Here is a 16,770-nt window from a genome sequence, read left to right as displayed (position 1 = left end):
TGTTATTAAACAGGTAAAACTGCTTACACTTTCTTCTGATGGACAAAAAGTCAGAAATCAAATGTTTAAAAATAAGTTTATTATATCCCGTAACCTACTGAAACATAAAGTGATAAACTTCTGCCACCAGTATAGAGCTAGGCCGGGCTACACTTCTGTACAAGCTTTATTTCATTGGTAGCATATAACACTATCATGTATGTATTATCTGAAATGACATTGTATGTATTGTCTGAAATGACATTTTTTAATCTTTTTTTTTCACTTTCAGCCATAACCAGCATCAACTGTTTTGCCAGGTGTATGACTTGTGTGCTACATACCTTTTCCTGAATCTGTTATGTTATCATTTTTTATCTTTATTTTCTCTTATCTTCACCTTCAGCCATTACACACATTCATTTTTTCATTGGCATCAATTTTAAAAAATCTGACATTTCATTTTTTTATCCTTTTTTGTCACTTTTAGCTGTTGTCCACATAGAAATATTCAAAATCTTGCACTAGTTCCACACATTTTCAATAATCTATTAGTTATATAGAGGATATTGAATGAGTGTAGATTTAATACTAAATTTATTGAACGAATTGAATAAAATCATAATATGTGAGCCTCTGGCGACATAATATTGTTTAATTTAATGAGTTCAATAAATTTAGTATTGAATCTACACAAATATAATATTCTATTTATCACATTATATGAAATAAAAACAGAAAATTGTTAACAAGTCATTTTTATTTGATGCACCAAATAGTGTTATGCTAACATTAGCCCGCTTTAGCGCAAATGATGTCACGTCTAAGTATTATTACACTGGTGTAATATCGTCTAGTGTAATATCGTTTTTATAAAATGGCTTTATTACACTCCTGCGACTCTGATTATGTGATAAAATGTGTTTATTACACTTCAGCGCCTTGGTTTATGTGATGAAAATATCATTTATTATTTTTTTCACGTTCAGCCATTATCCACGTCTACCACTTCCTGTGCCTCTTCTTCATCACCTCCTCCATTATTTACATCATCTAGTTTACTATCAGTGTCCATGTACTTCTCTCTTACATTTTGGATTTTGTCGTATTCAAAATTTGCACCAGCTGCATATGAAAGCATTTCTTGAATGTTTCTTTCTTCGAGATCACCAAAAACGTACCCATTAGCTTTGTCAATAACTTGCATTACGCGTAACATGCTCTCTTTATCCTGAAAATGAAGAAAGTAATTAATAAGTGCATTGTACATGTATATATTTCCCACAGGGAGCATTTATTGATCGATGAATGTTTCTCGTAAGACTAGTTCAGAAATGGCCTCTTCTTTAGCCACAAGGTACTTAAAATGAATGGTTGCCGATTTCTATCCACCTGGCGCCTGACATAGTGGTAGGTGTTGGGAGGTACATGGTATGTTTGCAAAAAGTGTCTTGTATTTATATATAAGAGTTAATAATTTATGTCATATGTTGCCGTTTCAACCAACAAACACACGTCAGATTATATTTTTTGCATATTTTCCCATAGTCTATGATATTTTAAATACTTTACCTCAATAAAACAATTTTGTTTAATATTTCACTACCTTTATGACAGATTATTTCACATTTATCACTACTTTCTTCAGGTAACAAACATCCAGCATTCTCTAAAACCTTTATTGAAACATTATTAAATTCATGTTTGCCCTTTTTAAAGAAGCAAAAATTTACTTATTTCTGTGGCATAATGTGTCTTTTAAGCAGCACGTCCCAGATTCATGCTAATTTTCATGAAAATTTGAAAATTTATATAACAGTATAATATTGTGAAGTTACCAAAAGAATGCAATTTACACATTATCAATGGCACTTACAACCCATGTAAATTACCATAAAGAGGGCAAAATATGCAGAAATAGCCCTTACTGCATTAGTAACGCAGTAGAAAAATAATTATAAATACTGAAAAATTGGTCATTGATCGCACATTACATGTAAACTATTACTAGAATTTTGAACCTGTATACTTTTCCTAAAATCTTAGTACATTTTTCTCAGGTTTGATTTTATTGAAATATTTTTTTGCGGTGCAGCTTTCACTCATAACAAAGATTAATGAACAGTTCCAAATTCAAAGTAGAGAAAGGTCCATTATAGAAATTTAGCAGCATCAGGGTTTAATTAAAGACCTACATAACAATCCTTTGTTATTAAAAAGCAATAATTTGATTTTACAAAGAACAAAGAATTCAATCTTTACTGCTCATAAACCAGAATCTGATTAGTGTGCAAGCACTAATTTCATTCAAATCATGTAAATTATTCACTTAAAATTCTTTTGAACAGTTCAGACTGGATGAGAAAAGTTGTTAATCTAATTATTTCATTTCTTTAATTACCACAAGAAATGTTGGTTCTTTAAAACTGGTTCTTTTTTCTTCATAAATGAACAATGTTACATTTTTTCTTTCATTAAGATAGATTACCCTGCTGACTATTATTATACCCTTCTCTGAATTTTGATATGTTAATTTGTAGGTTCTGGGATTTCAATAGCAAAATATTAATATTAAAGGGGCTCCACTTAGGTCTAAAAGCCTAACAGCATAAAATTTGAATTTCTTACATTGGTCAGCTGGGAAACTAAAAACAAAACAATATTCAAAAGATAATTTAAAAAAAATACAAAGAAATAAATTGAAAATCATATTTTGTGATATTCTAAGCCCAAATTAAGTTAAAACTTTTGCAAGGCTTTTCATTTTTATGTTGTTGTTTTTTGTTGTTTTTTTTTCGCAATTCAAATAATTTTTCTGGAAAAAAATGAGTGAAAGCATGACCTGAAGTTTTGCACACAAGTTATTGGTCTAGACCTACATCATAATGCAATATAAACTAGAACTATCACTAAATGTGATTAATACCCCCACAAGTCTGCTTCGGAAATGAGGATGTTACTAGTAACAGAATACCTCGTAAAAGAATTGAAACATAGAGTTATGGTTGTGGGCAATTAAAGATAATTGTGGTTCATGTATGTTGCATTTCCTTTCAATGTGGTTGGCCATTGATGAAGTTTAATTGAATTACTCTGTAATAAGTCCAGAAAGACAAAGAAAAAGAACAAAGGGCAAACACTCTATAAATACTGAAGATAGAGTTATAGTTCTTGTGCACTGCACTTCCTCTTATTGTGCTTGACCATTGTATGAAGTTGTTTTGAATTCCAACCAGTACATTTTAAGTTATGCTCCGGACAAGAAAAAGTATCAAAGGGCAGTAACTCTGTATTTTGTCAAAATGGAGTTATGGCTCTTGTGCACTGCACTTCCTTTGAATGTCCTTGACAACTGTATGAAGTTGTACTGAATTCCAAACAGTAGTTTTCAAGTTATGCTCTGGCTAAGGAAAAGTAACAAAGGGCAATAACTCTGTAATTAGTCAAGATGGAGTTATGGTTCTTGTGCACTGCACTTCCCCTTATTGTGCTTGACCATTGTATGAAGTTGTTTTGAATTCCAACCAGTAGTTTTCAAGTCATGCTCTGGACAAGGAAAAGTAACAAAGGGCAATAACTCTGTAATTAGTCAAGATGGAGTTATGGTTCTTATGCACTGCACTTCCTCTCAATGTGCTTGACCATTGTATGAAGTTATAATGAATTCCAACATAAGTCTTCAAGTTATGGTCCGGACAAGAAAGCAATGGAAAAGTAACAAAGGGCAATAACTCTGTAATTAGTCAAAATGGAGTTATGGTTCTTGTGCACTGCACTTCCCCTTATTGTTTTGTTTGTTTTGGGTTTTACGTCACATCGACACAGTATAGGTCATATCGCAACGTTCCAGCTTTACTGGTGGAGGAAGACCTCAGGTGCCCTTCCGTGCATTATTTCAGGCACGAACGGGCACCTGAGTAGAACCACCGACGTTCCGTAAGCTTGCTGGATAGCTCCCCTTATTGTGCTTGACCATTGTATGAAGTTGTTTTGAATTCCAACCAGTAGTTTTAAAGTCATGCTCTGGACAAGGAAAAGAAACAAAGGGCAGTAAATCTGTAATAAGTCAAAATGGAGTTATGGTTCTTGTGCACTGCACTTCCTCTCAATGTGCTGGACCATTGTATGAAGTTATAATGAATTCCAACAATTAGTCTTCAAGTTATGGTCCGGACAATAGAAAGCAATGGAAAAGTAATAAAGGGCAATAACTCTGTAATTACTTGAGATAGAGTTATGGTTCTTATGCACTGCACTTCCTCTCAATGTGCTTGACCATTGTATGTAGTTATATTGAATTCCAACCATTAGTTTTCAAGTTATGCTCCGGACAAGGAAAATACTACGGACGTCTGGACCGACCGACCGCCCTACCGACCGACCGACCAACCACCAGGTGACTCCTATATACCCCTCCAAACTTCGTTTTTGGGGGTATAATCATAAAATATATATTTCCAGTCCCATCGTGTCAAAAAACATCAGCGGAGTCCTTTTAACTCAGATTGGTCAAACTGCACAAATGGGGCTTGACTGGACTGGTACAACATATCTATTATTATCACACAAGCCCTAAACCTACTAGAACCTGAAAGTGTTTAGCCACCAGTATTGACTTAGGCCAGCCTAGTATGACAAGGCACAATCCTGTTGGTACATGTAGCTTAATATTTCTAGGGGCGTCTGAGACCGAGTGATTAAGGTTGTTGACTTCAAGCCACTTGCCCCTTCCTCACCACTGAGTGTTTGAATCTGCCAGGGACTTAAGATTCTTTGATGTGAGGAAGCTATCCAGCTAGCTAACCGAACATCGGTGGTTCTACTCAGGTGTTCGTTTGTGCCTGAAATAATGCATTGAAGGGCACCTGGTTTGAACAAAGTTATAGGACCTTTTAATCATAAATTGCAATACTACAATGCAGAATTAGAAGGCCTCAAATGTTTTAAAACTTTATCAGCAAGTGTACATTCTGTGCTAGTTTCCAACCAATCAAATACCTGAGACCTGAGAAAATATCTTTTAAATCTCTGATCAAGGTTCAATAAAGTTGACAGTGATTTAATATTAAATTTTCTTAATCTAACAAAACACAGTTCCAAATAAAAATCCAGCCTTGTCTCGCATAATGAAAATTTAAGCCAATAAAATATAAAACAAGAGGGATAACTCAAGTATTAAATGAAAAAATTTATAATGATAATTTAATTCCCTTTGAATGATACTACATTGTATTCTACAGCTTAGTTAATTTCGCAATGCACCGGCATTTGGTTTTGACAATAAACATGTACAGATAGATAACGTATGACTTACCTCTACCACAAGGGGTACAAAGGTGACCAGACTGTAATCTTGTACAATATCCACTAATGCTGAATTCAACTTCTTATACCTGTGAAAATCTTCATCTTCCTTAAAACAATACATTCAAATATTATTTCAAATATTTTATAATATTAAAACTATTCAATGAACTATTCAACAAAACAATAAATGTATGTGTATTTTAAAAGAACTCTTAGGCAAATGAGTTATATGTGTCAGTACAAAATTCATAATGAAGAAATGCATATGGTAAATGAAAGGCACATTATGCCTCGGGCAAACATTGGTTAACTGACATTTAAATCATGGTTTAAGAGCATGTTAGATGGTTATCAACTGAAAGAAATAACGATGTATGTAAAATTATTTGTCATAAAATTAGGAAAATGTAAACAAAGAAGTATTTTGACTTCCAAACAAAATTCTTCTTATCAAATATCTGTACACCTCTTATGAGCATTTAAAATTTGAAACATAAATATGCAAATGGTTCTGAGAAAGTCCTAATCCCATATAGGGTTAAGTCTATATTGTCTTGAACCAAGCAGGATTTGAACCAACAAACACTACCCATAAAGTAAGGCATTTAAAATGAATATTTTTAAGGTTTTTAAATATGAATAATATTAAAGGAACTCCACTGAGGTCCAAAAGTTAAAAAACATGTAAATTTAAAATCTTACAAAGAAAGGAAAAATATAATATTTAAAGGTAATAAAGAAATATACTCAGAATTAAATTGAAAATCTTTTTTTTTGTTTAAACACTTTTCATTTTTTAGTATTTTTGCACATTACAATTATAATGCTTAAAAACCATAGCAAGCAAATGGTCTGAAACTTTGCACACAAGTTATTGGTGACAGACCTTCATACAAATGGTATAAAAATCTCGAAAATATATTTCCAGTATAGTCATGTCAAAAAACTCAGTGGAGTCCCTTTAATCCGATGATAAGATATATATTATATCATGGTAAGTACCTTTAATTCATCTAGGATATATGATAGATCCAGAACTTCAGTGTAGAAATCAATGTTGAACGCCAACTTCCCGTATTTCTCTATTAGATCGCACTTGGATAATACATTAACATGAGGTAGGGCAATCTGTAACATGGTGGACAAGGACGTCAACAACACGGATATAAACTTTGACGCATCACTGCAAATTATAATATGTCATTGAAACTTGACTCAAATCAAATCAGCAAAATATTTCAAATGTAAAGGAAGAATGTAATGCCATGTTTTCTTTAGATTTTGAAGTCAAAAAGCAATGGAAATTTCTTTAAGACTACTGGAGATAAAAAGCAATGAAAATTTCTTTAGATTTTGCAGATAAAAAGCAATACAAATTTCTTTAAACTTCTCCAGAAAAAAGCAATGGATATTTCTTAAGAATTCTTCAGATAAAAAGCCATGGATATTTCTTTTGACTTTTGCATATAAAAAGCCATGTAAATTTCTTTGATTTCTACAGATACATGTACATGTATAAAGCCATAGAAATTTATTTGAAACTCTGCAAATAATAGTCATGGAAATATATTAATTTTGTCTTCTGCTAGTAAAAATAATTGGCGCATAATTTTCTTTACAATGATTGCATTTTACCAAAAACAAAAGTAACAAGCAATTATCATAGTATTGCAAGCAATCCATAAGTCCCCTACCGGTAAGAGCCAAAGCAACATTCTGAAGGCCATTCACCTATGTTTCTATTTTAAGTAAATTTGTTAAAAAAGTTCTTTAAAAGTGATCACAGTGAACAGTTTTTATGTACAGACAGACAGACGGACTGAAGGACACTCTAAAGTTATTTTTTAAACATCCCTGTTATCAAAATATAACATTTTTAAAAGCAAAATTTAAAAAAAGGAGATAACGATGTCATACATGATGTGAGTGTAACAAAGAACAATTAGTAATGAAGGTATAAATATTGAATGTTTATTTTGAATTTGAAGTAAATGAAAGTTAAAAGAACGAATAGGAAAAATTAAAAGTTTAAGGAGGAGATAATTCTGGAAATATGGATGCTAGATTTATAAACCTTGTCATATTATTATGATGTGGGAGTTTGAAGAAAATCCTATCATGATTGAAGAAGTTTGAGTAAAAATTACCAATTTCTCAAAAAAAAAAAGTCTAAGTTCAAAAGGGGCATAATTCTGGAAATAGTCTTGCTAGAGTATTGAACACTCACAAATGTTGAGTGATAATAAGAAACATTTATATGAAGTAGATGTGTTCAGAAAAAAAGAAGTTATTAAAAAAACAATGTTTTTTTTTCATGAAAATTTTAAGTTCAAGGGAGGTAATTCTGATAAATTTTGTGCTAGAGTTGTAAACTTTGTCACATATGATGTGGTTGATGACAAGCAACTTATATTTAAAGTTTAAAGAAAATACCTTAAGAAATAAAGAACTTATAGTGAAAAAACTTAAAAACTAGAATCAGAAATCTTGATATTTAGTCTATTTTTTGCCATAGCAACCAGAATTTTCAATACAGGAAGATAAGAAAAGAATGTGCATAATTTCCATACTGCCATCTACCCATATGTCAAGTTTCATAAAAATATTTTCAGTACTTTTTGCGTTATGGCTGGATCCAGGTTATGTGTAAAATTTGCCATATTTTCAGTCTATTTGTTGCCATAGCAACCAGAATTTTCAGCATAGGAAAAAAAGAAAAAGATGTGCATAATCTCCATAGGAAGATAAGAAAAGAATGTGCATAATTTCCATACTGCCATCTACCCATATGTCAAGTTTCATAAAAATATTTTCAGTACTTTTTGCGTTATGGCTGGATCCAGGTTATGTGTAAAATTTGCCATATTTTCAGTCTATTTGTTGCCATAGCAACCAGAATTTTCAGCATAGGAAAAAAAGAAAAAGATGTGCATAATCTCCATAGGAAGATAAGAAAAGAATGTGCATAACTTCCATACTGCCATCTACCCATATGTCAATTTTCATAAAAATATTTTCAGTACTTTTTGCGTTATGGCTGGATCCAGGTTATGTGTAAAATTTGCCATATTTTCAGTCTATTTGTTGCCATAGCAACCAGAATTTTCAGCATAGGAAAAAATGAAAAAGATGTGCATAATCTCCATACTACCATCTATCCATGTATCAAGTTTCATAAAAATATTTTCAGTACTTTTTGCGGTATCGCGGGATCCAGGTTATGTGTAAAATTTGCCATATTTTCAGCCTATTTGTTGCCATAGCAACCAGAATTTTCAACATAGGAAGAAAAGAAAAAGACGTGCATAATCTCCATACTGCCATCTATCCATATATCAAGTTTCATTAAAATATTTTCAGTACTTTTTGCGTTATCGCGGGATCCAGTTTTGTGGACGGACGGACTGACGGACGGACGGACAGACGGACGGACGGACGGACAGACGGACGGAGGGTAAACCTAAAGTCCCCTCCGGTAAACCGGTAGGGGACTAAAAATAATAACAAAATTTTAATATTCTGATAGAATCACAAAAAATATTTTCAAACAACATGTAAGTCCAAACAAAATTAAGTATAAATAGAATACGAAGGGAAGGTTTTGACAAAATTTAATGACTTGCAAATTTATGCCAGTTGGCAAGTGGATTTGTTGAGCCCTGCTCTGCAGGTAAAAGCCATGGAAATACATTTACCTTCTGCTAGTAAAAACAATTATAGCATTATTCTTTTTACAATAACTACATTTTACAAAGAAAAATTAAAATAGATAGAAAGAATTGCAAACATATTTTTAAATAACATGTACGAGGGTTGATCAATATATTCGTGGACACACTCCATAAATTGTTTTTTTGGGGAAGGAAAGTTAATATAATTATATTTGACATTTATTCAATCATTTATCAATTTGATGTGTAAGTTTCAGATAAATAATCCGTATATTTTATCCAAAATGACAGTTTTCAAAAATACATGTTAAGCTGATCGCCGCAGCTCATTCGCAACTTACGTTACGTCGGCGTTACATCTTCTCAAAAAATGCAGCACCAACTTCTACACATCGTTCATGCCTGTGTACCCACTGACTGAAAATGTTCTTATTAAATGAAGTATCAAATGAACGCAACACAGACAATGCCATGGACTGTAAATCATGGAACCTGGTAAAATTGTGTCCCTTTAACTCTGCCTTCAATTTCACTCTCATAACGTTCTCATTGCAACAAGTTTCGATTGGTCTGTGGCATCTCTTTTTATCCTGAAGTTCTTCTCTACCCTCATGGAAGCGTTTGTGCCACTTATAAACAAATGAATAAGACACCTTTTTTGTTCAAGATACACTTTCCAAGTTTTCCTTAGTCTGCTGTGGCGTCATACCAAGATTTACACAGACTTAATTACTTCCGTCTGCTCCAAAAATGTCGTGCTCCTCTCTGGTGACACACCCATGTCTCCATTAACATCTCCAACAATCAAAAGAAATCGTAGCGACGCTTGTTTTTTTTAAATGTTCTATAAACGATATGAAAGAACGTTGCCGTAATTTTTATATTTTAAAGAAGCGCACCAAAATAAGGCAAATTTTTAAGTATTTTAAAATGCTAAATATAACTTTTTTAAGCTGCAGCGTTCGTACGGCATAGGGTTGCTATGGCGATACATATAATCAACAAAAATGAGAATTTTTTTTTAAAATCACAATACATTTGTAATAGTATTAAATTCTTCTCCTAAATAGCGAAAATTCTTTATAATATCTTGATTAATTATTAAGTTATTAATAGCGTCCATGAATATATTGATCAACCCTCGTATGTCAAGACAAAACTAAATAAAGTATAAATAGTATAAAAGCGGGGAATGTTTAGACAAATGACTTGCCTACAATAATGTGAATCCACTAAATGTACAGACACTAATCTAATGTCCATCTTGACCAGTTCCGCAACAATATTCCTCACCGCATTGTTATGTGTATATAGTTCTACCTGACCTGGACAATCTATCAGCAGGTACTTGTCTTTAACTTTCTCAAGTTCTTTCTGTAACAAATATCTTAAGTAATACTATGAATTCTTGTAAGTTTGATCATCATCTTAAAGATCCTGTAAAACATTTCTTATATTAAGGTTTTATATCATAAATATGATGCTCAAATTAAGATTTATCAATATTGTAAGTTCCAAAAGCATTATTTACTATATTACCAAATTTAACATTTCATGTAATTAAAGGGAGGTCGACATAAGAAATTTATTTTATATAAATTCTAAGTCAAATTTTTCAATAAGAAATGAATACATATGAGCCGCGTCACGACAAAACCAACATAATGGGTTTGAGACCAGCATTTATCCAGACCAGCCTGCGCATCCGCGCAGTCTGATCAGGATCCAAGCTGTTCACTTACAGACTCTATGACAAGTAGAGAAACTGATAGCGAACAGCATGGATCCTGATCAGACTGCGCGTTTGCGCAGGCTGGTCTGGATCCATGCTGGTCGCAAACACACTATGTTGGTTTTGTCGTGACACGGCTCATATATTTTAATGATTACACATAATGTGCACAAATATTTGCAGTATATATTTTACATATTCTTCGATGTTTGAAAATTGTTTTATAAGCATTATTATAAAAATTATTATGTAACATATATAAAATTTCACTAAAGTGTGGTAACAACCTCAAATATAACATACAGGATCTTTAAATTATGCACTACCTGCAGTTTATTTTTGATAAAGCTTATAAACTTACAACCTACATGTATTCTAAGCTTATAAACTTACATTGAAGTCTTGATGTAGGTGTAAAAAGAAAGACCAATTTTCCCCGTCATGATGTCGCTTTTACACTCAAATAAAATAATTAAACATATCATTATCTTCATTTTAAATTATTCACTTCATGTAGCTTATTTTTGATAGAGCTTACAAACTTTCAACCTACATGTAGCCTTGATGTACAATTGTAGGTGTGGAAGGAAAGATGAGTTTCCCCTGTCAGTATTGTGATATGACTGTTAGGCTCAATGAAAAAGATATCACATAACAAATCTAACATTTGGATGCAAAAAAAAAACCAATCACTAAACAAATAAACAAAAATTTAATATTTAATACTTATTTATTTGAAAACACTGAGTATATAAGTTTTACAATTATGTTATAAGATCATGAATAGTGGATACCTTGAACGAGTACAATGTTATAAGATGAAAAAGTAAATACCTTCAACCAGTCTATATTTTTCTCCAGATATTCCATACAGTATACCAGTCCGCCATTTGGTCCAAGTTTTAACGTGTCCATCACATCGGAGATTGTAATCAGATCTGATATATCTATATCAGCTTTGTATGGTAAAATATCATTGGCTGGGTCCAGATTAATCACTGCCACCTGAAATAAGGGAATTTATTATATGAGCCGGGTCATGACAAAACCAACATAGTGCGTTTGCGACCAGCATGGATGCAGACCAGCTTGAGCATCCGTGCAGTCTGATCAGAATCCATGCTCTTCGCTATCAGTTTCTCTACTTGTAACAGGGTTGGTAAGCGAACAGCATGGATCCTGATCAGACTGTGCGGATGCGCAGGCTGGTCTGGATCCATGATGGTCGCAAACACACTATGTTGGTTTTGTTGTGACGCGGCTCATACATGTCACATGACTTTGCTCTTTTAATATTACTATAAATGTATCAATATCAAAGGAAACATAACATTTGTACCTCCTGTAGATCTAAAAATTATCCTTTGGAGCTTTTAAACTTAGATTATTTTTGAAAATCACAGATTTGTGTACTAAGGATAAAATCTTGAAATTAACTTTTGTTAATACAACAAATAATAATAGATTATTTTTGGGACATGAAAATTTAAAATCATGTATAACAATTCATTCAATTGTTTTCTAAGTTTATTTCCTGGACTGTTTATAAAAAAGTTGTTCAATTTGAAATACAGGCCGGTCAGGCAAATGACTTGGAAAATTTTACGAACCTAACATAAATTCTACTAGCAATGGACTAGCAGGCTATTGCTATGATCGCAGACTGTTTATACATTTACCACACTAAATATCTTAAAAAGTTCAATTTGGACTTGTAGACTACAATTAAATCATTTATTAAATACCTGTCTTTCAAATCCAGACAAAAACTGAACCATTCCTGCACAATATGTTGTTTTCCCTGACCCCGGGGGCCCTATTACCAACTGTCCAAACATACTCTGCTTAATTCATCTTCAAATCTGCAAGTCAATAAAATTTTAAGTGTCAATTGTTATTCATGGGCACCGCCATTTTGAATGTAATTTAATGATTACTGGGCCTCCGATAATGGAACAATCAATTTTTCATCTGAAGAAATCATTAAGGTGATCTGATTGAAAACAGAAATGGTGCATGAAAATGAATTATGATGTGCCGAATGACACGTCTAAAACAAATAACAATGTTTATCCAGTCCTTGATTAACAAGTTAATTTTTGTTCTGTTAGTTTTATTTAACTTATTCAACTTCTTTTAATTAACTTTAAGCATTGGTGAACTGAAAGATAGATCTATATTTGTTAACATGGATGATGCACAATTCTATCTATCTGTCTAACTTCCATTAATGTCAAACCTCATGGACATAGACATGACTTTAGACTAGTCAATAATCAATTCAGAGAAAGATATGAGATACAAGGGAATCTGGGAACCAGTCGCTAGATCTTATTGAAAAGACCCCTTGGTTCTTTGACATGCCCAGTGTATAGCACTGATACATGCCTGGATTGCCTGGATTTCTATCCAGTACACCTCTAGTTAGGTAGGAAACGCTGAAAGTGTCTCTGAAAAATCCAAAGGGTGTAAGATCGAACCCGGGACCTCAGGAGTGACAGCCCGTGGTCATCTGTGACTTGACATGTTATTTACAAATATAGATAAATCACTATTTATTCAGAGTTATTGTACTGAGCGATTTTTAAAACAATCGATAATAACCTCAAAATGACCACAATCTTGATAATTTATAACACAACTCACAACTTATTTAGTTCTTGGTCGCGAAAATATATAACAAACATTGTTTTCATTGTGTAAAGATTAAATATGAAGCTAATATTTGTGACACATATTGTAGTTGGTTAGCCACAATTAAACATTTATTTGTTACTTTATTTCAGTAAACTTACGTAACACAATAGAAAAAAGTGTTTAAATGTTTCGTTTCGTTGTTGTTGTTGTTCAAACTTCTCACAGTGATTACCTCCCTTGCTAGATTGTACTGATAAGGGGAGATCAATGCGTAGGAGATTGGTTGTGGTTGTTGACAGAGTCATCTTTCTTGTAAAGCTGTTAAAATAAAAATAAAAAATAAAATTAGACTCATTTTGCGGTAATTAACAAAGAAGTCCATATTTATAAGTTATCACAAAACTAAATATTTGGAAATAGAACATGGCAATTTTAAAATGCTTTAAACCCTCTTCGATGGCAGGATTTGTTCACAGGAGTTCGGCACATTTGCCCATAATGGTTAAATTATTTGGATAACTCATAATGTTACAAATTTTAATAACTTTAAACATGTAATCACGATTTCGTGATCAGTTTTTACAAAAATGGAAAAGTTATGTTTTCAATTGACCTAAGTGTTTAAATAAAAAATTTATAAAACTCAATTTAAATTAGAACATTATTTACTATGTTTACCAAGTAATATTATATCTAGCAATTACATTGTACATTATATACTCTTTGTATATTTAGATGTCTCAATTCTGACATTCCTATAGAGAAAGGTCGCTTTTTTTTGGTATTGAGAGAAAAAAATAGAACATGCTCACTTTGTAACAAGCAAGAAATAGGTGATGAATTTCACTATGTTTTTAAATGTTGTAATTTTACTCATGAAAGACACATCGATCAAGGTTTCCTAGTTTAATTTCCAAGCTGTTTTAAGCTAGCAATGTTTGTGAAGCAATAATGCACAGGCGCTAGTCACATAATCAAATATTTTACATAATCGGTCTATATATGTATATAAAGATATCTTTATATACATATATAGACCGATTATGTAAAATATTTGATTATGTGACTAGCGCCTGTGCAATAATGCTGAAAAATTCACTAAGTCATCTTCCTTATTTACTTAATTCCTTCGAGATCAATATGCCATGTTTGTATTATTATTTGTTGTATTGTTTGTTTGTTCACTCTTATGCCATTAAGGGCCATGAGTTTTTGTATATAAATAAAAATAAAAATAAATCATACATGTAAAATAATCTTCCCTTGATCATCATTAACAAATTAAATAACCATCCGGCACCCGTTTGCTATATATAGAACAAGCTTGCATAACACCATAACATGCATACTGTAGGACATGTACATGTTGTTCGTTCGTTAACTTGTTCTTTCCTCCTTCCTTCCTTCCTTCATTCCTTCCTTTCTTTCTTTCTTTCTTTCTTTCTTTCTTTCTTTCTTTCTTTCTTTCTTTCTTTCTTCCTTCCTTCCTTCCTTCCTTTCTTCCTTTCTTCCTTCCTTCCTTCATTCCTTCCTTTCTTCCTTCCTTCCTTCCTTCCTTCCTTTCTTCCTTCCTTCATTCATTCCTTCCTCCCTTCTTTCCTTCCCTCCCTCCCTCCCTTCTTCCTTCCTCGCTTCGTTCGTTTTATCAAACAATCAATAAATCAAGTTCAATCAATCAACTATCAATCCATCGATCAAATAATTCATTAATTCAATTCAATTCAATCAAGTTTATTGATCAAATCATTCAATTATTTGTTGGTTCGTTAGTTCGGGTATCTGTCCGTCCATTTATCCCTTCTTTCCTATCTTCCCACCCTCCTTCCTCCGTTCGTTCCTTCCTCCGTTCCTTCCTTTCTTCCTTCCTTCCGTTCCTTTCTTCCTTCATTTCTTCCTTCGTCCTTTCCTTCCTTCATTTATTCATTCGTTCGTTCGTTCATTCGTTCATGCGTTCTTTCCTTCGTTTTTTCGTGAATTCATTCAGTTACTCATTCATTCATTCATTCATTCATTCATTCATTCATTCATTCATTCATTCATTCATTCATTCATTCATTCATTCATACATACATACATACATACATACATACATACATACATTCATTCATTCATTCATTCATAATTTCCTCGCTAATATATAGTTTTCTTTCCTTTTTATGATATTTTGTTCGATAATTCCTTTATTCATTCATTTCCTTCAATTGTTAATAGAAATAATTGCATCCGTTTCCATTACTCATTTTCTTATTTTCTCTAAAAAAAATATCAAAGAATAAATCGAAATCTATAGATTACAAAACGCTGTGTTAGGAACATTTGTCGATATTTTACTTTAGCGCTACTTTAAAACTATCGGTAATTCATAAAAGCTTTAATTACATAGTCTGTCATACCGCAGTAAACCTTTTCAAAAATAATCTTTTCAACAAGAGTTAAAAAAGATTACAGTATAAATAGCATTTGAATAGACCAATGCTACCGGATACTCCTAAATGGAAATTTAAACATTTGCGCGTGCGCATTAAACTTAGCAACTATTTACTTTGTATTATTTAGAATAAAAGGATTAACTTTAACACCTATACTTTCAACAATTGTTTTGTTACAATTTTGCAATAAAAATTGAAACTTAAAGTGGAAATACGGTATCAAATATGGTTCGAAAATTTAAATTGGAGTAGATAGAAATATAAAGCAAAGGTATGAATTTATTTTACTTATACAATTTAAAGAGCCTACTGTAGTGTATATTTACTATAAATGATTGATATACCATATAGATGACTTAGATAGTATAATTTTCTTTTGTTTTAACGATCAATACATATTGTAGATTGTTAAGCATTTGTTTTATCCATGTTATATGAATGAACTGCAGTTTTATTTACACCCTTGATTAAATACCTTTAATAATACAATGGGATACTTGATATATGTAAACGTCCGGTTTCTTTAGACAACACTATATTATTTGCAGTAAAGTACATGTAGTAATTGTTTAACCATCATGTATATTTATATAAAGATATTGCATAATGTAATTATTACTTTAAATACACGTATTTATGGTAATTTTGTAACCCGTGTTTGTCTAGCTTTAGACCCTTATTACCTTTAATATATCAACGCTATGATAATTTTGATAATTTAGAGATTGCTTTTCATAGTGTTTCTTTTTCTTCTTCTTTTTTTCCCTTCTTTTTTTAACTTTTGACTGTTATATTCATAGTGGTGTCCGATATGGTATTCTGTTATTTTAATCTATTTATTTCGTTGTTTGACAAAAATCACCAACGGGTTATCAGAGACACAAGGTTCCCGGAATAATTTATTACAACAAATAACATTATATGGCAAGTCTGTCTGACAAACGTACAAAAGAAATTGTGAGCATGTTACTTTCGTTAAACTTTTATACGAAATAAATTTCAGGTCAAATAATGT

General features: G+C 32.1%; 1 protein-coding gene across 1 annotated transcript; it reads right to left on the bottom strand.

Moving 5' to 3' along the window:
• Nucleotides 1-893: 893 nt before the first annotated feature.
• On the bottom strand, nt 894-13,623 carry LOC132718952 (GPN-loop GTPase 2-like). Its single transcript, XM_060702665.1, has 7 exons — nt 13,485-13,623; nt 12,435-12,551; nt 11,524-11,694; nt 10,171-10,331; nt 6,289-6,469; nt 5,294-5,392; nt 894-1,210 (listed from the first exon to the last, which is right to left on the bottom strand). The coding sequence occupies exons 2-7, from the start codon at nt 12,525-12,527 to the stop codon at nt 965-967; spliced, it is 951 nt and encodes a 316-aa protein (XP_060558648.1). The 5' UTR covers nt 12,528-12,551; nt 13,485-13,623; the 3' UTR covers nt 894-964.
• Nucleotides 13,624-16,770: the final 3,147 nt, after the last annotated feature.

Source organism: Ruditapes philippinarum, unplaced genomic scaffold (assembly GCF_026571515.1).
Source record: "Ruditapes philippinarum isolate M1 unplaced genomic scaffold, ASM2657151v2 ctg6951_1_1_1_1, whole genome shotgun sequence".
NCBI classification, from domain to species: Eukaryota; Metazoa; Mollusca; class Bivalvia; order Venerida; family Veneridae; genus Ruditapes; species Ruditapes philippinarum.
The sequence above is the reverse complement of the archived record's forward strand: the minus strand, read 5'-3'. Positions and strand labels throughout refer to the sequence as shown.

Coding starts and splice junctions, on each gene's coding strand:
- LOC132718952 (XM_060702665.1), bottom strand. CDS start 12,527: ATGTTTGGACAGTTGGTAATAGGGCCCCCGGGGTCAGGGAAAACAACA. Junction 6,470..10,170: donor GTGGATTCACATTATTGTAG/GCAAGTCATTTG, acceptor TATAATTTGCAG/TGATGCGTCAAAGTTTATAT. Junction 5,393..6,288: donor ATATCCTAGATGAATTAAAG/GTACTTACCATG, acceptor TATTGTTTTAAG/GAAGATGAAGATTTTCACAG.